Below are 20,010 nucleotides of genomic sequence, written 5' to 3' on the forward strand. Positions count from 1 at the left end.
TTTTTTGCTTAGAGGCCTTGGGGACTTTTTTTAATCTTTAAAGCCTACTCATTTTAGTAGGGTATGTCTCAGGGTTGATTATTCTGGGTCAGTTTTCCCAAGTACACAAATACATAGATTCAGATATTCTTTTATTTATGGAAGTTTCTCTTGAATTAGTTTGTTTGTTTTTTTAAGATTTTATTTGGGGAGGGGAACAGTGTGTACTTCCAGGTCTTTTTTCCAAGTCAAGTTGTTGTCCTTTCAATCTTAGTTGTGGAGGGTGCCGTTCAGCTTCAAGTTGTTGTCCTTTCAGTCTTAGTTGTGGAGGGCGCAGCTCAGCTCCAGGTCCAGTTCCCGTTTCTAGTTGCAGGGGGCACAGCCCACCATGCCTTGCAGGACTCGAACTGGCAACCTTGTGGTTGAGAGGACACATTCCAACCAACTGAGCCATCCCGGAGCTCAGCTGCAGCTCAGCTCAAGGTGCCAAGTTCAATCTTAGTTGCAGGAGGCGGAGCCCACCATCCCTTGCGGGACTCGAGGAGTTGAACTAGCAACCTTGTGGTTGAGAGCCCACTGGCCCATGTGGGAATCGAACCGGCAGCCTTCAGAGTTAGGAGCATGGAGCTCTAACTGCCTGAGCCACTGGGCCGGCCCCTTGAATTATAATTTTAAATATTAGTTCTGTTCTATTGTTTTGTTTTTCTTCATCAGCAATTCCATTCTATCTTCTATCTATCTAGCTATCTATCTTGCTTCTTTGCTGATTTCTGATTCAACCACACTCTGCTCCTTTTTAGCTCTTTCTTTTTGTCATTTTCATTCTCTTGGTTATATTCCTGCCTTTCTTCCTATACTTTATTACATTTTTATTTGACCCTCTTCTTCAGGGCACCTTGTAATTTGGCCTTCCTTCCTGAGATAATTTTGTTTCTTCCGTTTTTTTCTGAATTCAATCAAATATCTTTTCTTCCTGTTATTTGCCTATTTCTGTATTTTATTTCTTATTCAAGGTGTTTTTTCATATGCCCAAATACTTGTTTTAAGATATTTAGCTCAGTTTGAAGTGTTGTGTAAGTTTTCTTCTTTGTCTTTGTTTCTTTTTTGAAGGTGAGACTTTTCACTAGTTAAGATGTTCTTTTCTTTTTTTTAATAAATTTTACTGGGGAATATTGGGGGACAGTGTGTTTCTCCAGGGCCCATAAGCTCCAAGTAGTTGCCCTTCAATCTAGTTATGGAGGATGCAGCTCAGCTCCAAGTCCAGTGCCATTTTCAATCTTTGATTGCAGGGGCACAGCCCACCATCCCATGTGGGAATTGAACCGGCAACGTTGTTGTTGAGAGCTTGCGCTCTAACCAACTGAGCCATCCGGCTGCCCCAAGATGTTCTCTTTTTATTTTTATAGTAGCTTTTATTCCTAGAGGGGTTTTTTGTTTTTGTTTTTGTCTTTTTATAAATGTAGTTTACTTTCACTTATTAATTTCAAGGATTTGGGATGGTTTACAAGATTCTTAGTTCAAGGATGCCCTCTTCTGTTAGTGTAGCAAACTAGTTTTCTTTTTTTAATGGATGGCTCCGTTGGAGCGCCCGCACGTGTTTTGGGAAGAAGAGTGTGTGTCCTCCAAGTTTTTTGTTCTCTCTTGTCTTTCAGGACTCTGATTTTCATTTTTACTTCTTTTTCCATCACCCTCCAATCTCTAAAGAACTCCTCTTTTTCCTTTTATCTTCCCCCTCGTAAGTCATACCTTTCAAAGAATGCTACCTCGAATGCATGCACGTCAGTCCCTTCCTTGTAGAAAGTGCTCTGATTTGCCAGGACTTTTATTAAGTATTTTTGCAGTTGGGGTGGACTTTCTTTTTCTGGCAGGATTTTAGATAAATCTTAGGGCTACTGCCACTCCCCTCTTGGCAAAGTTTTTCTCAGTCTGCCCTTGTTCTCCATGAAGCATGTAGTAAGGGTGTGAGCAGTAGCTCACTGGGAGTTGATATTTATTTTTCTACTTAAAGATAATGTGAAGTTTGGACATTCTTTTTATTCTAATCATGCTAAAGCTATGGGTTTTGGTAGTGTCATTTGTTCTTGTTTTTCTTTTTTTTTCTTTTTTGAGAGTGTGCTGGGAGAGTTGAATTGATGTGGGCACCTTTACCTCATCCAGAATTCTATTTCTTGCATTTTCGATTATTTAGAATATTTTGGCTGTATGTAACAAAGATACTGGGCTCAGATTGGCTAAGACAGTAGGGAAATGCACCGTTTTACCTGTGACAAGAAATCTGACGCAGGAAGTCCCAGGCTTGGTACGTCAGGGCTTGGTATGTTTCCAGTGTATGCTGGCTTCGTCCTGGAGCAGGATGGCAGCAGCGGTCTCAGAAGCACAGGTCCTGGGTCCATTGAGTCCTGCCGTAGATCAGATTCCCTAGAAGCAAAGTCTGATTTGGGAATTCCTGCATAAGTGATTTATTGATGAAGTCCCCTCAGGAGAAATCTGTAAGGGAGTGAAGACGGCAGGATATGGTAGAGGAAGCAGCTAGGCAAAAATGTGAATTTAGGAGACATCTAGCCTCTGATCTCATGGGGAACTCTGGAGCATAAGTGACACCACAGCATTTGTCCTGAGGGAGACAGGACAAGGGAGCTTAATTTTATATCTTTGCATTGATCTTTGGAGGAAGCAGCACTTGAGCTGAGCCTGCTGGTCTGGGAAGCAGAGAAGCACAGAAAGAGAACCACAGGCCACAGACTGAGTGAAGGATACCCTTGGAAAAGAGGAAGGCTCCTGGATGGCCTGGGCCACCTCCTGCCAGAGACTTCACTGCTGGTTACATGGGGCTCTGAGCCATGGACATGCTTTTTCATTTCTTTATGTGTGTACTCAACACCTGTGTACTGGGAATCCTTCGAATACCAGGCCCTGTGCAAGGCTGTGCAGAAATGACCATGAGCTGGACACAGCCCCATGTACACACTGTCCCTCACCCTGTGCTTACTGACCAGCGGGGACCAGGAGTCTTGAGACAGGGGAAGCACTTTGGGAGCATAAATGGGGCTGGCCCTCATCTAGAGAGGGCAAAATATGCCCAGGGCAGAAACCCCAAGGGAGGAGCTGAGCTGGTCAGGTGGAGTAGGCACGGGGTCAGTCAGGTGTGGCTGCCAGAGGCTCTGAGGCGAGTGAGAGCTCAGTGCCTACAGGAACTCCAGGGGCTGCCTGTGGCTGTACTGTGGGGGCAGGGAAAGTGGTCTGAGAGGAAGGTGGGGGTCAGAGCCAGATAGAAGGGCCTCTTGGGTCCTAGAAGGTGGTTTGGCTTTATCCTAGGATCCAGGAAACCCAGAGATGGTTTTTAAGACGGAGAAGGACATAAGCAGATTTGAGTTTTGTGAGGAGTGGATTGGAATGGGCAAGGGTGGGAGTTAGGGAACCAAGCAGAGGATGGCCTGCACTAGATGACATTGAGAAGTGAGAAGCAAACTTGGCAGAGTCAGGGACTGATATGAGGGGTTAGGGTGGCGTGAAAGAGGCTGGGGACAGGTGATGGAGGTCAGTGGCCAGAGTCCGGGTGGGAGGTGGGCCCATGAATCCAGAGGGGAAACCTCAAACTCATGTGCCCAGGCACATGCCAGAGCAGAGCCTGGGCCCCAGCCAGACCGCAGCGTTGGGCTGCCAGGGTGTGTGGAGCCTCCCAACTCCCCTCTTTCTGCTCCCCACGGACAGGGTTCTGGAGCACCTCAGCAATCTCTCCAGAGAAGTGAACCTGGAGTACGAACGCAGCATGAACAAGATCAACTTTGACCAAATTGTCTCCTCCAAGCCCCAAACGTTCTCCTATGTGACCCTTCCTAAAAAGGAGGAGGAGAAGGTGCCCAAGCAAGGTGAGGGTGTTGGGCAAAGGAGGCCTAATGGCCACCCACCTAGCCAGAGCCCCTCCTGCCCCATCTGTAAATCTGACACTCACCTGCGCCTACCTATCCTGTCTCCAGCATTCATCCCCGCCTTTCGCCAACTGCCTGGAGACCTGGGGATGGGGGTGGGGATGGTAGATGAAGGTTGTTTTTAAAAATAGTAGTCTGAGTAGTGCAGAAGTCGCAAGGTAAACGTGTGCTAGGAAAGCGGTTGTTCAGAAGTGGATGAAGACGGGCTCTGATTGTCTGACCTAGGGACATATGGCCCTTTCTGCCTCCAGTAGCAAGAGTGGAATGGCACTGCTGTAGCCCCATTGAGTTGGTGGCATACCGAGTCTCAGAACAGGATGCCAGGTTCCCAAGCTCTGTTTGCTTTGACCTTTCGATCCCTGCTAATTTCGTTTTCTGGACCCAGTTCCATGTCTGTGAAGTGCCCAGGAAGCTGGGTCAGGCACGAACAGTGGGTGTTCCGAGGGCCCTGGTGCCCATATCTTCCCCTCTTGGTGTCCAGGGCAGGCCCCAGATGGGCTTCAGGGCTTGTGTGCAGAGTAGGTGGGAGTGGATGGGGAGAGGGTCCCCAGTTCTCACCCACTTCAAAGGGGTCTCTGACCCAGAGGGGCCTGGAGGAAATTCATTTACTCACCCCAGAATGGGCACATCATTGTGAGGCCTTAGCGCTACTCTGACAGGCTATCGGAAAAGAGGGGTTCTGGGGGCAGTGTGTCTCTTCCAGAGAGGAGGCAGGACTTGTGTCCCTCCATCGACACCCTGTAGATCTGTCCTGACTCCTGGTGTGTCCCAGGCTGGTCTGACACTGGCCCTTGCCCCCCTCCAATCCCCCCGCCACAGGTCTGGTGCGTGTCCCCAAGTACCCCTTCCAGGAGCAGAAGGAAAACTTCACCTTCGTGTCCCTGCTTACACGGCCAGAGGTCATCACAGCCCTCAGCAAGGTGCGGGCCGAGTGCAACAAGGTGACCGCCATGTCCCTGTTCCACTCGACCCTCTCTAAGTACAGCCGCCTGGAAGAGTTCGAGCAGATCCAGACACAGTCCTTCTCCCAGGTGCGTGGGCATCCAGGGCATAGAGCAGTGGCATGCAGGCCAGCGCCTTGGAGGTGACAGGTGCAGACCCGTCACTCCTGGGGAAGCCTGGGGGCGATCGCCAGCAATGAGGCTATGAGCCCCTCTGCTCTCCTTAAAACTAGGCCTCTCCTCTTCTTAGACCTGTGGGAGGCTGGGGTGGGGGGGACACCAAGCGGGGTGACTCACCTTAGAGGGAAAAGGAGAACAGTTACTTTCCATCCCAACCCTGGTGACCTCTGAAGCAGAACCTTTGTCATGGAAAGGGGAGTGGGGACCCCTTGGACCCCTGTATCTACCTGAGGATTGGGATGTGAGAGAGAAGGGGTACAAACTCACAGGAGACAGCTGCCAGATGGCCTAGGAGAAAAGCTCCTTCTCTGCCTCTCTCTCTGCTCCACCTTGTGTTTCTCTCTCCCCCATTCCTATTGTCTCTGTCTCTCTCTCCCTTGGTTGGAGGGAAAGCCCTGCTTCTGCCTCCCCTCCCTCCCTCCTTCGCCCAGCAGCCCTGGTTGGCAGGGCCTGGCGGTACGTATGGGGCTGGTCACCATAGCCAACGCCATACGCATGGTCATCTGAGTCCTCAGGCCACCCGAGCGCCCTGGTGCCTAGAGCTCCTGAGCATGGTGGCTGTGGATAGGAGGTCCCTAGGTGGCTGTGTGATGCCACCTGTGGCCACTCCAGGTGCAGATGTTTCTCAAGGACAGCTGGATCAGCACGCTCAAGGTGGCCATGCGAAGCAGCCTGCGTGACATGAGCAAGGGCTGGTACAACCTCTACGAGACCAGCTGGGAGGTGTACCTCATGTCGAAGCTGCGCAAGCTGATGGAGCAGATCAAGTACATGCTGCAGGACACACTGCGCTTCCTGGTGCAGGACTCGCTGACCAGCTTCTCGCAGTTCATCAGTGACGCCTGCTGCAGTGTGCTTGACTGCACTGATGACATGGTCTGGGGCGAAGACTTGATAAACAGCCCCTACAGGTGGGGCCTGGCGGGCGGAGGCAACTGTCAACACCACAGCTGTTCCTTGCCAGGCCCCAGTGGCTAGAGTGGTGGCCAGTGGGGGGACCAGGGCAGTCAGGGCCAGAGTCCCCAGCTCTGCCAGATCCTGGACAGCCGGGAGCGCCTGCCTCCTGTGCGGGCTTCTGGGGAATGTCCCACGAGCCCTGGCTTGCATTTCTTCTGTGACTTGCATTCTCTCAGTCAGTCATTGAGTTCCTCATTTAAGAAATATTCTTTGAGCCATGAACCAGGCAGGGTTTTAGAGGAACAAGAGAGGCATGGCCCTTGCTTTCACAGGGGAACAGACAGCCAGAAAACAAATGAGTAGACACAGTCATTGCCACTCTTGGCAGGGGCTGTGATGGACCCAGGGGGTCAGGTAGGAGGTGACATCTGAGCCAAAGCATGAGACTGAGAGGAAGCCAGCCACAAGGAGATGTAGGGCAGACAGATGGACCAGCAGGTACAGACTTGGGGGGAAGAAAGAACTTAGGGTAGTCAAGGAAGAAAAGGCCAGCAGGTATGGTTGGAGTGGGGAGGGCAGGGAAGGCTGGTCAGGGTGACATGGGAGAGGTGGCAGGGACCATGCCAGATTATACGGAGCCTCCTGGAGTCACGGTTGTAGCTAGATTTATTCTAAATGTGGTCAGCAGCCATCAGAGGGGAGTTAATGATTTTATTTACATTCCAAAATGAAGCTCTGGATTTGTGGGGACAAGTGAGGCAGAAGAGAATTCAGACCAAGGCTCTTGCCATTGTCTAGACAAGGGCTTATTAGGCTGGGACTTGGTGGGGCAGATTTGGGACAGTGCATGGACAGAAGTGCTTTGGGGTCTGGCTGCAGGTGGATGTGTAGGGGGAGGAGAGGAGAGGAAGAAACAGGCTGACTCCGGGCTCTACCCCTAGGATGGATCCCTGGAGGGAGCTGGCAGGAGTCAGGGAACACAGGATGTTTGAGATGCCATTAGAAGTCCAGATGGGTGGGTGGTTGGCAGTCCAGAATGCAGGGAGGTGGCCCTGCTGGGATCCAGGTTGAAGGGTTGTTGGCAGATGTGTAGTGTGCATTTGAAGTCAAGGCTAGTGGACTCCTAGGGAGAGCAGGAGACTGCAAGCGCCCAGTGTCTTGCCAACCTGCCCTGATGACTTCAGGACCATATGGGGGGGGGGTCCTCCCTCTCCCCATGGAGTGCCCATGGACCTCTGAGCAAGTGGCAAGAACAGAGGAGCCTATCTGGCTAGTCTGGATGTTTCTGTGTGATAACCTGGAGGTTTCTGGGAGGTGGGAGGAAGCAAGTCTCCTGCATAGAGAAGCTCAGGGGCCATGCTGCTGGCAGGAAGGACAGAGGGCGGGGCCTGCTGCTCGCAGGCCTCCTCAGGCCCTGCCCACAGTCAGCCTGGCCTTTGCTCCACAGGCCCCGGAAGAATCCCCTGTTCATTGTGGACCTGGTGCTGGACAGCTCGGGGGTGCACTACAGCACCCCACTGGAGCAGTTCGAGACATCTCTGCTCAGTCTCTTCGACAAGGGCATCCTGGCCACCCATGTGGTACCCCACCTGGAGAAGGTACAGGCTCAGCTCGAGGCCCAGGGGGCACCTGCTGCCCTGGCTTCCGGTGGCCACCTGAACCACAGGCTTCTGCCCCAATTATTAGAGCGGCTGGACTTTATCCTGGGCCTCCTACCTGGCTTCTGTGTGCTGAGCCCTTTAATTCTTGAGTAGTTCATTTTATCCTCACCAGAAGCTGAGTGGGGAACCATTAACATTCCCATTTTCTCAGGAGGCTGGGAGTTTAACCTAAGGTCACATAGCTGCTAAGTGTCTGACCTGCACTTAGGAGTGGGTGACTGGGGCTCGCTAACACATTCCTGCCACAGCCGTGTGTGACCCACATCCCGCCCACCCTCTTGATCCCACCCAGCTCCTGACCTCTCTGTTTCACTAAGATGTGGACACAGGCCAAGCTCCACACTCTAGTCACAAGTGCCCACGTCATCACCAGAGCTGTGTACAACTCAAACCCGTGGTCCAACAGCCTCTGTAACTCCAGTCCCCTCTTGCCTTCCTCGCTGGTCAGTCAGAACCATCAGTGACCTGGTTGTCCTGTCTGTCCCTTTCCTTGACAATGGGCTGAGTCAGGCATGGACAGAGGAAGACGCTGCCCCTTGGCAGACCTCCTGGGGCTTCCAGCCTTGTGCTGATACACAGCCCCAACCCTTGCCCCCACGCCCACCATGCGCTCTTTGCTTGGCCACACTGCTGCCCACTCAGTCTTTGGATCATATCTCCAACCCCTCTGCCCGCCTGCCCCATGGCTCACCCAGCTCTGTGCCCACACCCCTTTGCTCCACAGCTGGTGATGGAGGACCTCTTTATCAGCGGCAACCCGCTGCTGGAGTCAGTGGGGCTTCACGAGCCACTGGTGGAGGAACTGCGGGTCACCATAGCCAACGCCATACACAAGGCCACGGTCCCACTGCAGGCCTACGCCAAGGAGTACAGGAAATACCTGGAGCTGAACAACAATGACATCGCCACGTTCCTTAAGTGCGTGTGTGCGTCTGAGTGTGTGTCTGTGCCTGTGTGACCCTGACGCACACTCTCACCACCCTCTGCCCTTCACGTGTGCCCGCAGGGCCTACCAGACCCGTTGCCCATCAGCTGAGGAGGTGCGGGAGGTGGTGCTCACCCACCTGCGCGAGAAAGAGATCCTGGACCGCTCGCTGCCCAGCAGCATCATCATTGGGCCCTTCTACATTAACGTCGACAACGTCAAGCAGAGCCTGTCCAAGAAGCACAAGGCCCTGGCCACTTCCATGCTGGACATCCTGGCCAAGAACCTGCACAAGGAGGTGGACAATGTACGTGCGCCCCTGCCTGGCCCCAGGGCCTGCAGCAGCACGCATACCCTCACGTGCACAGGGCCTCCCATGGCAAGATGGCCCCAGGCAGGGTCAGGGGATCTGCAGCTGTCCAGGCCAATGGGAGGAGCTAGAAGTCACTCTGCCTTGACCCTGCAGGGACTGCCCCATATGGGGTATCCCAGGGAGGGGGGGCTACAACCTCCTTCTCTAGACTTATGGCAACCTAGAAACCCCTCCCAAAGGACTCCCTGAGATGGATCATTTCTAGGAGTTGAGGGTGTGCAAGTGCAGGCCTCACAAATCCCGTGTGTGCATGTATGTGTGCTTGTGTGTATGCGTGTGTGTGAGTGCGTGTGTGTGTGTGTGTGGGCCTGGTGCAGGAGGCTGGGGAGGGTGAAGTACGATGGGCGATGATGGCTCTGCTTTTACAGACCTTGCCCCACTGCAAGGCCTCAGCTCCCCAGTGAGCTGGCTGCAGGACGTGGTCAGGTGGGGAGGGGCAGTTACCTGTCTGGAGATACTGGGGATAAAGAAGGAGTACCAGGCCCCAGGGACAGCAAAGGAGAGGCACCAGCCTCCCCAGAGTCCTCCCCACCCTCACCAGATCTGTGAGGAGTTCCGCAGCATCAGCCGTAAGATCTATGAGAAGCCCAACAGCATCGAGGAGCTGGCTGAGCTTCGCGAGTGGATGAAGGGCATCCCCGAGAAGCTGGTGGAGCTGGAGGTGAGGCACACACATGAGGGATGGGGGCCAGTTTCCAGGAGCCTGGTGGAGCTAGAGGTCCTGGTGGGGCACATGTGGGGCCGAGGGCCTGGGAGGCACAGAGCCCTTGCACAGAGACCGAGGGCTGGAGACAGGCAGGATCTGGGAGATCAGGAACCAGGAGGCTGGAGGTGAGGTAGATGCACAGAGGACAGCTGGGGCTCAGGTGCTGGGAGGCTGGGTGTACAGTGGCGGTTCAGAGCAGTGCTGTCTGTGAGTCAGGGGCTGGACTTGGAGGTGTGGCAGCCGTGGTCCTTGGGGTCAAGCTCTGAGCCCCAGTGTTGCCCTTGCACCCCATGCCGCCTCCCCCACCCCAGGCCTCCCCTCTCTGGAAGAGAGCAGCCTCCCCATAGCACCCAACCACCTTGGTCCCAGTCACACACGTACCCTCACCAGGCACACGTGCGTTCTCATCACCACCTGTCCCTGCAGGAGCAGATCGTGAAGGTCATGGGTGACTACCAGGTCATGGATGAATTCCTTTACAACCTCAACACAGATGACTTCAATGACAAGTGAGCGGGAGCTTGGTCCCCACCCCATGTGGGGAGGTAGGGGAGGAGGTGCTGAGCCACAGTGACTCTCCAATATCCCGATGGCCATAGGCTGTGTCGTCACACCAGAAACTCCCTGCCAAGATGCCAGAGGCTATGGCTCACATGGGCCAGGGCCAATGCAAGGTGGCCAGTGGGGCAGAAGGAAATCATTTGAGCCTTTTGGTCTTAGGACCCTGCTGCCCCCCCACCCTGTCTCCATTCTTTATTCCATCGTCAGCCTGTCACAGGGCATCCCTGGGGAGGAGCACATGTCCCCAGACAGCTCAAGAGCCTCGTGGGAAACTGCCTCAGGTTGGGGCTGCCTTACCAAGGCCTCCAGAGAACCCTTGCCCACCCTGCCTCACAGACTGGGGGTGCCTCCATGACGTTAGAGCCCAGGAGAGTTTGGCACTGTCTCCTGGGAGCCCTGCCCAGGAGCCCCAGGCACTGGCTGTAGAGGGCATCCTGGTGCTCAGGTGGGCCTCCCCCAGGGTCGGCATCTCTAGACCAGCTGCCAACAGAATCCCTGTATCCCACAGGGCCCCATGGCAGCCAGGCAGAGGGAGTTGGTCTGATATGAAGGATGGTGACCTGGTGGCCCTGGTTAGTTACCAAAGAAATGCAGACTAGAGGCTGTCACTTTGCGTCAGCGTCACTCCTCTCATTTCCAGCACCATTGCCCACCTTGCCCTGTCACTGCACAGGGAATATTAGATCTGCATCTCCCTGGATGCTGACCACAGCTCCCAGACCATACTCCCAGGGCAGGGACTGCCTCCCCTGCCAGGCAGACCCATACCCCAAGAAGTGGCCACCTCCCCACTCACTTCTACTTCCCAGTTGTGCGACCCTAGCTGGCTCCAGCTCCACCTGGACTCCCCATTGTTCCCTTCACCTTGGGTGCCGCTGCCTGGCCTGCCTGACCCATGGTATTCGCTGTGACATCCCCCCCATGCCCATCCCTGCCCCATCCAGATGGGCTGCCAGCTACTGGCCTTCTAAGATCCTCGACCAGATGGAGATGGTGCGGCAGCAGCACGGCGAGGATGAGGAGAAGTTCCGCAAAATCCAGATCATGGATCAGAACAACTTCCAGGAGAAGCTGGAAGGGCTGCAGGTGAGGCTCGGCTGAGGCTCTGCCGGGACTGGCTCCCACCACACACATACACACAAAGGTCGCCAGGGCCAGGCCTCACCTCTTGGACTCAGGCGTTGCTGTGTCGATGTTTGATGGGCCAGTTGGTAGATGAATGAACACATGGCTAAGAGAATGAGCTGGAAGGCCAGAGGGTGCCTGGCAGCAGGCTCCAGAGGAACTCAGGGTAGCAAAGAGCCTCAACTCTTCCGTTGTGTCCTTTATGCCCCAGTGGGCAAAGGGCACCGTGTCCAGGGGACGGGGTCTTCCTCTGACCTTGTTATGTTACTATGGGGCGGGGGGGGGGGTGTCAGCTACCTGTGATGGGCCAGGAGCCTGCTCATTCCCAAAGGAAGTGTCCTCAGAACCTGGAGACGCTGATGCCCAGGAACCTCGAGATCCCTGGGTGTGGGGAGACATGTGGGTGGTGCCACACAGGCCTCTGACTCCTTGCTCTTTGGCCCACAGCTGGTGGTAGCTGGCTTTTCCACCCACGTGGAGATCACACGAGCACATGAGATTGCCAACGAGGTGCGGCGGGTCAAGAAGCAGCTGAAGGACTGCCAGCAGCTGGCCACACTCTACAACAACCGCGAGCGCATCTTCAGCTTGCCCGTCACCAACGTAGGCCTCCTGTGGGCACACCGTCCCCTAACCCCCAGGGCTTGAGGACTAGCCCAGGGCATTTGTGGCCACATCAGAACCCAGCTGCCAGGTGGCAGGGCCCTGGCATTTGGCGGAGGGGATTGCAGGACTGAGCAGGCTACAGAGAAGAGAAAACCCACCCCTGGCCCGCAGGGCAAGGAGGCTGGCTGGAGCCAGGCAGGAGGCCTGAGGGTCAGTGCAGGCCTTGCTCAGCCACTCAAAGCCCAGAGCCTGGGGGTTGGGGGTGGGGGTCGGAAGAAGGGAAGCAGGGCCCAAGTCCACGGGGACAGGATCAGAGACAGCAGCCAGGAGCTGGGATGGGGAGAGGACCTGGCCCAAGAAGGAACAGTGTGTGAGACCTGATAGCACCCCAAAGCAGCCTGACTTGTCTGTCCCTGCAGTACGACAAGCTCTCCAGGATGGTGAAGGAGTTCCAGCCCTACCTGGACCTCTGGACCACAGCCTCTGACTGGCTGCGCTGGTCCGAGAGCTGGATGAATGACCCCCTGTCAGCCATTGATGCTGAGCAGCTGGAGAAGAATGTCATTGAGTCCTTTAAGACCATGCACAAGTGCGTGAAGCAGTTCAAGGACATCCCAGGTAGGCGGGCAAGCCAGCCCATCCCCTGCTTCCCTGCCTGTGCTGGCTGCGTCTCACGCCCACCTGCCCTGCCCGGCAGCCTGCCAGGACGTGGCCTTGGACATCCAGGCTCGTATCGAGGAGTTCAAGCCGTACATCCCGCTGATCCAGGGGTTGCGCAACCCTGGGATGCGGAATCGGCACTGGGAGCTGCTGTCCAATGAGATCAACATTAATGTCAAGCCCAAGGCCAACCTGACCTTCACCCGCTGCCTCGAGATGAATCTACAGGACCACATTGAGAGCATTAGCAAGGTGGCCGAGGTGGCTGGCAAGGAGTACGCCATCGAGCAGGTGGGCAGCCACCAGCAGGCCCACCCTACCCCACCCAGGCCCTGCCCGGCGGCATGGCAGTATGACAGCACTGGCCCCATCCCTGGGGTCATTTACCAGGCCCAGGGGTTGAGGTGCATTCTGTTACGTGAGTGAGTAAGGTATGTGAAGTGTTGGCACCAGCCCTGTTATTACTCAGTGACTCCTCAAGTTACTTCCTGTCCCAGGAAGGAGCTGATAGCATCACCTTCATTTAATGGATGAGTAAATTAAGGCTCAGAAAGGTTCAGCAACTGGCCAGGGTAACATAGCCAGTAAGGGCTGGAACTGGGACCAGAGCTCCTAACCAGCACCGTGGCTGCCTCCCAACACATGTATACATGCACGTTGTACACATACAGCCACGTGTGAGAGCCAGTCAGCCTTGAATTCAGATGAGAGCCCATGGGGGATTTGTTGACCAGACAAGCAGAAAGTATTTGGCAGAGGGGCCCGCGTGAAGATCATGGCCGGGCAGAGCTTGCTCTTCCCTGCCCAGGGCTGGTCAGACAGCGTGCGGGCCAGCCTCTTCCCAGGACGCAGCCTGGCTTGTGCCCGACCTAGGCTCTGGACAAAATGGAGAAGGAGTGGTCAGCCATCCAGTTCAACGTGCTGCCCTACAAGAAGACGGACACCTACATCCTCAAGAGCCCCGACGAGGCCTCCCAGCTGCTCGATGACCACATCGTCATGACCCAGAGCATGTCCTTCTCACCCTACAAGAAGCCCTTCGAGCAACGTATCAGCGCCTGGGAGAACAAGTTGAAGCTGACCCAGGTGGGCCCTCCCTGGGAGTCCCTTACCACCCCCACTGCCCCCACCCTCACAGCCCCCTGTCCCATAGGTGGCTCTTTACGGTGCCTGGAGGGGGCTGAAGTGGTGGTGTGCCTTTCCCAGGTCTGCACAGCTCCTGGTTCTGACAGGCCCCTCGTGCAGAGGAAGGCAACTAGAAGAGTGCTCTGTGTCTCTGAAGTTCAGCTGCTGGAGGAGGCAGTGCGGGGGGGTGGACCAGTGTTTGGTCAGGAGCTGTGGCAGAGGAGGGCCATGAAAGCTGCCAGCAGAACTCCAGAGGCCTGCCTGGGTTTGGGACAGCTAGCACCTCCAGTTGTGGAACTTTCTGGGCTGGATACCACGAGGCCCTGAGGTTCCTCAGCGCCCTCTCTCGCTCTATCCTGAGCCTCCCATTTCCGTCTCATTTGGAGCTGGTGTGAGATGAGGGCCCCAGGGCACTGAGAACTGCCTCTCTTCAGGGGTCTCAAGGCCAGAGGCGGGGGCTGTCCGCAGAGGCCTCAGGCCTACCAGTGAGATTCTGACAGCCCCTCCCTGGGGCCTTCCTGGGAGCTGTTCAGAAACCTCTAGTAAAGGCCAGAGCGAAATGAGGAGGGCTTGTCTGTGTGCTCCTTGGACCACCCAGAGATGCCTGAGCTGGTCAGCATTATCCCTGGGTCTCCCTCTTTTGCTCACACTGTCCCCTCCACCTGGAGTTCTATCTCCAACCTTCCATCACTAAGGCTCAGTGTCAAGCAGCCCTCACTGATTCCTTCATACCTGCTTGCAAAGTGTTCCCAACCGCAGCCCTTGGTTGATGCCTCTTACAGAGCCCATCACCCATGTCAGGCCCTTGGTGATTTAGAGGCAGAACTGCTGTTTAGTGGACTGTTGGTTCATCATGGGCAGGGGCCACATCCTGTTCCCCTCTATTTCTCCTGGTGCCCACATGGGCCCGACCCAGGCCTGGCCCAGAGCTGACCATGGCACACATTTCACAAGGAAGAGAATGAACAAATGAATGAATGAGTTTACATTGATGGGGAAAGATAAGAGATAAATCCTGAAAGGGAAATTTGGAGATAGAATTTGAAGAAAGGTGGCCTATTTTGAAGATGTCTCACTCTTGGACTCATGTTTCAGAGAATGTTTTAGGGATCTCAAGCTCAAGTCCCAATACACCTCAGAATCCTTGGGTCATAGACCCAAAGTCCTGCCAGGCAAGGAGTCTGGTTTGGTCTTGTAGGCACTGGGGCTCTTTCCTGTTACTTCAGGGTTTGGTGGTTTGGGTGCCATTCCCTTGTAGGGAAAGATGGCTCGCACGTCTCTGTTGGAGGCTCTGACATCCTGTGGGGATCTTGGGATTTCTCTGGAGAGCAGGCATCCATGCAGCCTCTTTGTTCCCTGGAGTACTGTGGCTGACAGTGCCATCTAGAAATTTCTGCACAGACACTGGCTCTGGTGCCCTGTGCTCTGCTCAGCACTCTGGTGGGGTGAAATGTCTAGGTCATGGAGGGCAAGACCCCACTCCAACTTGGACTCTGGGCCCTGATAGTCCATGCATTCATTGCCCAGGAGGTGCTAGAGGAGTGGCTGAACTGTCAGAGGTCCTGGCTCTACCTGGAGCCCATCTTCAGCTCTGAGGATATCACCCGGCAGTTGCCCGTGGAGAGCAAGCGCTACCAGACAATGGAGAGGATCTGGAGGAAGATCATGAAAAACGCCTATGAGAATCGGGAGGCAAGCTCATGTGGGGATGGGAGGGGGCAGCTGGGGCCTCCATGGGCCCTGGTCACGTTGTTGGGAGCCTCCTGGTCTCATCTCTCCCTGAGCAAGAAACATTGGAGGACAAGTTCAAGGCTTTGGTCTTGGCCTGTGTCCCCATGAGTGAGCTCCTCATCATGAGAGATGCTCCTCGGAAACAATAGTTGATTTTCCTCTTGGAAATTTGCAGTTCACATTAGCATTTTAAAGTCCCTGATAAGTCCTGCAGCAAATCAAAACCTTTGGCTTTGTTTAACCCTAATTTTTTTGACCATAGACTCTTTTTCTGTGGGACTGACAGGGGTGATGGATGCAACCCCTAGCTCAGGGCTATTTTCCTGCCCCTGTTCCTTCCCACGCCCCACTGAGGGTCTCTGGCCAGTGTGGGTGTTGTCTGAGACCCCCTTGCTGCCTCCCAGCTGGACCATGCTCACTTCCAGTTTCTCTCTGGTCTGGGTCATACAGATAATCAATGTGTGCTCTGATCAGAGGCTGCTGGACAGCCTGCGGGACTGCAACAAGCTGCTGGACATGGTACAGAAGGGTCTCAGCGAGTACCTGGAGACCAAGCGGAGTGCCTTCCCCAGGTGAGCACCATCCAACCCATGTCCACTCTGTCAGTGCCTGCCTGCAAGGCTGGGGCACCACGTGCCACATCCAGGCTGGGGTGGGTGCAGGAGTGTCAGTGATATTGGGGCAGCTGGGACCCAGGAGCTGCCTGACCCACTCCCTTATCCCATTCTCCAGATTCTACTTCCTGTCAGATGATGAACTACTTGAGATCTTGTCCCAGACGAAGGACCCCACTGCTGTGCAACCCCACCTGCGCAAGTGCTTCGAGAACATTGCCCGGGTGGGTGACTGGGCCTGCAGCTCAGGGCCAGGAGCACTAGGACTTCTTCCCAAATAGAACTGCTCTTCTCTCACCCCAAGTCCTTTAAGCAGGAAAGGAGGTGGCAAGTGAGATTCCTGGCCCTCAGAGATGCACCTGGGGCCTATGGGAGGAAGGTCAGCTGCAGAACCCCCAACACTGAGCTGGGGGCTCTTGGCTCCCAACTCATCCAGGGGAGTCCTGTCCCCCCAATATACTGAGGTGCTAGCTGGGTCAAGAAACACACGAGGCCAGAGGCTCCTACCTCTCCTCATCCTCATCCTCGCCTACAAAGGAGGCTGCACATGCCTGCACAGGAGTGGGTACTCACAAACAGGGTTAGTTAGCTTCCTTCCCTGACTCCTTTTCAAATGTAGTCAGGGAAGACCCAGCCCAGATAGATGCTCAGGAGGGGCCCCCTGAGGCAGAGCTCTCTTCTGAAGGTGAAGGGCACAGGTGGGTCAGCCTTGGTTCTGTGATGCGTGGGGCCTCTGGGCACACCTGGGGTAACCCCGACTTTTGCCCACCTTTCCCACAGCTGCTGTTCCAGGAGGACCTGGAGATCACACACATGTACTCAGCAGAGGGTGAGGAGGTACAGTTGTCCTTCTCCATCTACCCATCCAGTAACGTGGAGGACTGGTTGCGGGAAGTTGAACGCAGCATGAAGACCAGCATACGGGACATCATCGAGAGGGCCATCAAGACCTACCCTACGGTGAGCCCCAGCACTCCTCTTACCCCAGCACAGCTTCTAAGCCTGGTCGTCCTTCCATTTGCTCCTTTCTCAGTGTTCTCTGCTCCATCACAGTAGCTGGGCTGCTTGCCTGCCTCATCCTCAGGCTGCAGCTTTGACTGCTGCTGCCCTCAGTCAGCTGAGGGCTTCTCAGGGCAGGGGTCCTTAAGGAGTCTGAAAACATGCTTCAGAAAGTGAAACCATCAGTCACCATTGTTATGTTTCAAGCACTCACTGTGTGCCAGGCCTGGGCTAGGACTTCACTCAGCCCCACAGTCAGCAGCTGAGCTGGAGGTTAAGCCTTATCCTACAAAGTCAGTTCAGAGACATTTTCTGCCCAAATGCTTGTGATTTGCAGGTGACAGAGCCAGGGTTTGAACTCAGGGCTATGTGTGCCCTGATTCTGGGCTCCCACCCCTCTGCTTCAGGGTCTCCTCTGCTGAGGAAGTGATGACCCCACCAACCCCCAAGAAGCCGAAAGCTTAATGGCTTCTCTGCTTTTGAGGTAGAATTAACAACTTGGTTCTAGAGTCTGAAAGGCAGAAGCACAGATGATATTTAAAGAAAAAAAGAGTGTGCAGGGTCAGGGCTGGCAGCTACCGGGGTCAGCCCTGACTGTGTTATCTTCCCAGATGCCCAGGACCCAGTGGGTTCTGAACTGGCCTGGCCAGGTGACCATCGCCGGGTGCCAGACCTATTGGACCATGGAAGTGGCAGAGGCCCTGGAGGCCAACAACCTCAGTAACCAGCTGTTCCCCCAGCTTGCCCAGCAGGTGGGAGTCAAGGGGGTCATCATCTGCTCCCCACATACACCCCAGACCCAGGGGAGTCCAGTCCCTCCCGGAGCTTTTTCCTGTAATGAGCCTGTAAGAGGCCTGGGGTTGGCTCCAAAGAGCAGAAGATCTGACACCCCAGAACTGAGTGTCTCACGACTGGCCCCCAGCAGGGGGGACTGGAGGTCTAAGGAGACCCCTGGGACTCCGGGGGGTCTAAGGAGAGCTCTGAGCCAGGCAGGTGCCCCTCTCCCAGTGGTCACTGAAGGAGCCACGTCCTGCAGCATCCTGCAGGCTCTCCTTGCTCTGTGCACTGGCTCCTGACCACACTCCCTCCTTGAGCTCCTCACCAGGCTCCACCACCTGGCCTTTGAAGGCTCAGGTGGCACTGTACACTACAGGGAGACAAATGCCATGCACGTGCCTCCATTTTTGTGTACTTTTCTGCCAGACTTCTCGTGTGACCAATGCCCTCCCTGTGCCCCTCCCATCCCAGACCATCAGAAGCCACCAGAATAGAGGTGTTATTCCTGCCAGAAGTCCACCCTCTGTGCAAAGGAGAGAGAGCCTTCTCCCAGCATGACCATGCCTGACAGTGTCCCCCCATTCCTGCAGCTCAGTGACCTAGTGGCCCTGGTACGGGGGAAGCTGTCCCGCATGCAGCGGGCTGTGCTATCGGCGCTAATCGTCATTGAGGTCCATGCCAAGGATGTGGTGGACAAGCTGATCCAGGAGAATGTGGTCAGTGTGAATGACTTCGAGTGGATCTCACAGCTGAGGTGAGGAGGCAAGGGGCCCTGGCCCAGCCACCCCAAGGCCCGAGCAGCTGCAGGTGGGGGCCCAGGGAGGGTGGAGAGACAATCAGCAGTAGGCTGGTCCTGGCTGGCCCTTGAAGCCCTGGGACAAGCTGGACAGGGATTCCTGATGCCCTCATTCCCCAAGAGAACCACCTCTCTTCTACTGTATACACTGCCTGGTAGCCCGTGGTCCCCATGGCCTGTGAACCCATCTCCCTGCAATGCCAGGTACTACTGGACAAATAACAACCTGTATATCCGAGCTGTGAATGCCGAGTTCATCTATGGCTACGAGTACCTAGGCAACAGCGGGAGGCTGGTGATCACTCCCCTCACAGACAGGTGAGAGTCCCTCTCCCCATATGCCCTCCCATACTGGGACCCTCCCTCCAGTCCTGGCTGGCCCGGAAGTGCAGGGACTGAAAGGTGTAGCCAGTCCATAACGAGCCAGTCCCTCAGAGCTCGCAGCATTAGAAGCACAGGCTTTGGGTTTAACACTGGCTGTACCCATCATAGGCTGAGTGACCTTAGGCAGGTGACTCAACCCTTTGTGCCTCAGTTTTCTCTGTGCCTTCGTCAGGGTGATTATGAGAATTTCATGAGCTGATACGTAATGCTCATAGCTCTCTAATGGGTGTGAGCCTTACTATTTTTTATTAGTTAGATCATGCTTTCAATGTACCAGAAGAATTGATCATGAGAGAAATAATGGGCAAGTTCCTTTATAAAGTGAACAGTTCTCTTCTAAAGCAATCAGTCATTTCCTCTTGCCAACAGTATATAGTAGCAGCTGGATTTTCAAGTTGGGCTTTGAGTAAGGGAAGTGAAGTGTGGCCACAGTTCAGCCTTCGCAGTGGGTTTCTGAGCAAGGCTCTGCAGGGCCACAGGGTGGGGTGGGGAAGCACTGTGCAGGTGGTTAAGGGGCAGTCCTGACCCCAGCAGCCAGGCCTGGGCTGGGAGAGGAAGGAGGAGCAAGAACCGCTCATCCATGGGGCCTGAGAAGGGGAGGCTCTCTCTGCCTGTGTCTGGGAATCCTGAGGAAGTTGCATGGCTGGTGCCTACCTCTTCTCATTCCTGCAGGTGCTACCTGACCCTGACCGGGGCCTTGCATCTCAAGTTTGGGGGCGCCCCGGCTGGCCCAGCTGGCACAGGGAAAACCGAGACCACCAAAGACCTGGGCAAGGCCTTGGCCATCCAGACCGTTGTGTTCAACTGCTCCGACCAGCTTGACTTCATGGCCATGGGCAAGTTCTTCAAGGGCCTGGCCAGGTGAGGCTGGGTGTGAGGGTGACACAGGACAAGGCAGGAAGGCTGAGCTCTCACAGGGACCCTGCCCGAAAGCAGCCTCACAAGGTGCTGGAGGGGACAGGCTGGGATAACAGGAGTCAGAGGCTCGGCTCCTGTGGGTGCTGGGGTTGTAGCTGAGCTAACAGAGATCACCACTGAGGA

The 20,010-nt window shown here is 55.1% G+C and overlaps 1 protein-coding gene across 2 annotated transcripts in view; it reads left to right on the plus strand.

Annotated features, from left to right (window-relative positions):
* Positions 1-20,010, plus strand: part of DNAH1 (dynein axonemal heavy chain 1) — a 75,224-nt gene that overhangs the window by 20,566 nt on the left and 34,648 nt on the right. For both annotated transcript variants that reach the window (XM_088798448.1, XM_088798447.1), the window contains exons 9-29: positions 3,691-3,848; positions 4,728-4,939; positions 5,642-5,940; positions 7,374-7,524; positions 8,312-8,505; positions 8,594-8,819; positions 9,427-9,546; positions 10,018-10,100; positions 11,097-11,238; positions 11,725-11,880; positions 12,303-12,501; positions 12,581-12,834; positions 13,417-13,629; positions 15,196-15,360; positions 15,850-15,971; positions 16,132-16,237; positions 16,794-16,973; positions 17,624-17,764; positions 18,380-18,543; positions 18,790-18,903; positions 19,642-19,830. In XM_088798448.1, the coding sequence (XP_088654574.1) occupies positions 3,691-3,848; positions 4,728-4,939; positions 5,642-5,940; positions 7,374-7,524; positions 8,312-8,505; positions 8,594-8,819; positions 9,427-9,546; positions 10,018-10,100; positions 11,097-11,238; positions 11,725-11,880; positions 12,303-12,501; positions 12,581-12,834; positions 13,417-13,629; positions 15,196-15,360; positions 15,850-15,971; positions 16,132-16,237; positions 16,794-16,973; positions 17,624-17,764; positions 18,380-18,543; positions 18,790-18,903; positions 19,642-19,830 (3,588 nt within the window). The remainder of the gene's footprint in view (positions 1-3,690; positions 3,849-4,727; positions 4,940-5,641; positions 5,941-7,373; positions 7,525-8,311; positions 8,506-8,593; positions 8,820-9,426; positions 9,547-10,017; positions 10,101-11,096; positions 11,239-11,724; positions 11,881-12,302; positions 12,502-12,580; positions 12,835-13,416; positions 13,630-15,195; positions 15,361-15,849; positions 15,972-16,131; positions 16,238-16,793; positions 16,974-17,623; positions 17,765-18,379; positions 18,544-18,789; positions 18,904-19,641; positions 19,831-20,010) is intronic.

The sequence above is a fragment of the Rhinolophus sinicus genome, chromosome 5 (genome assembly GCF_057876585.1).
Source record: "Rhinolophus sinicus isolate RSI-liver-muscle chromosome 5, RSI-T2T, whole genome shotgun sequence".
Lineage (NCBI taxonomy): Eukaryota > Metazoa > Chordata > Mammalia > Chiroptera > Rhinolophidae > Rhinolophus > Rhinolophus sinicus.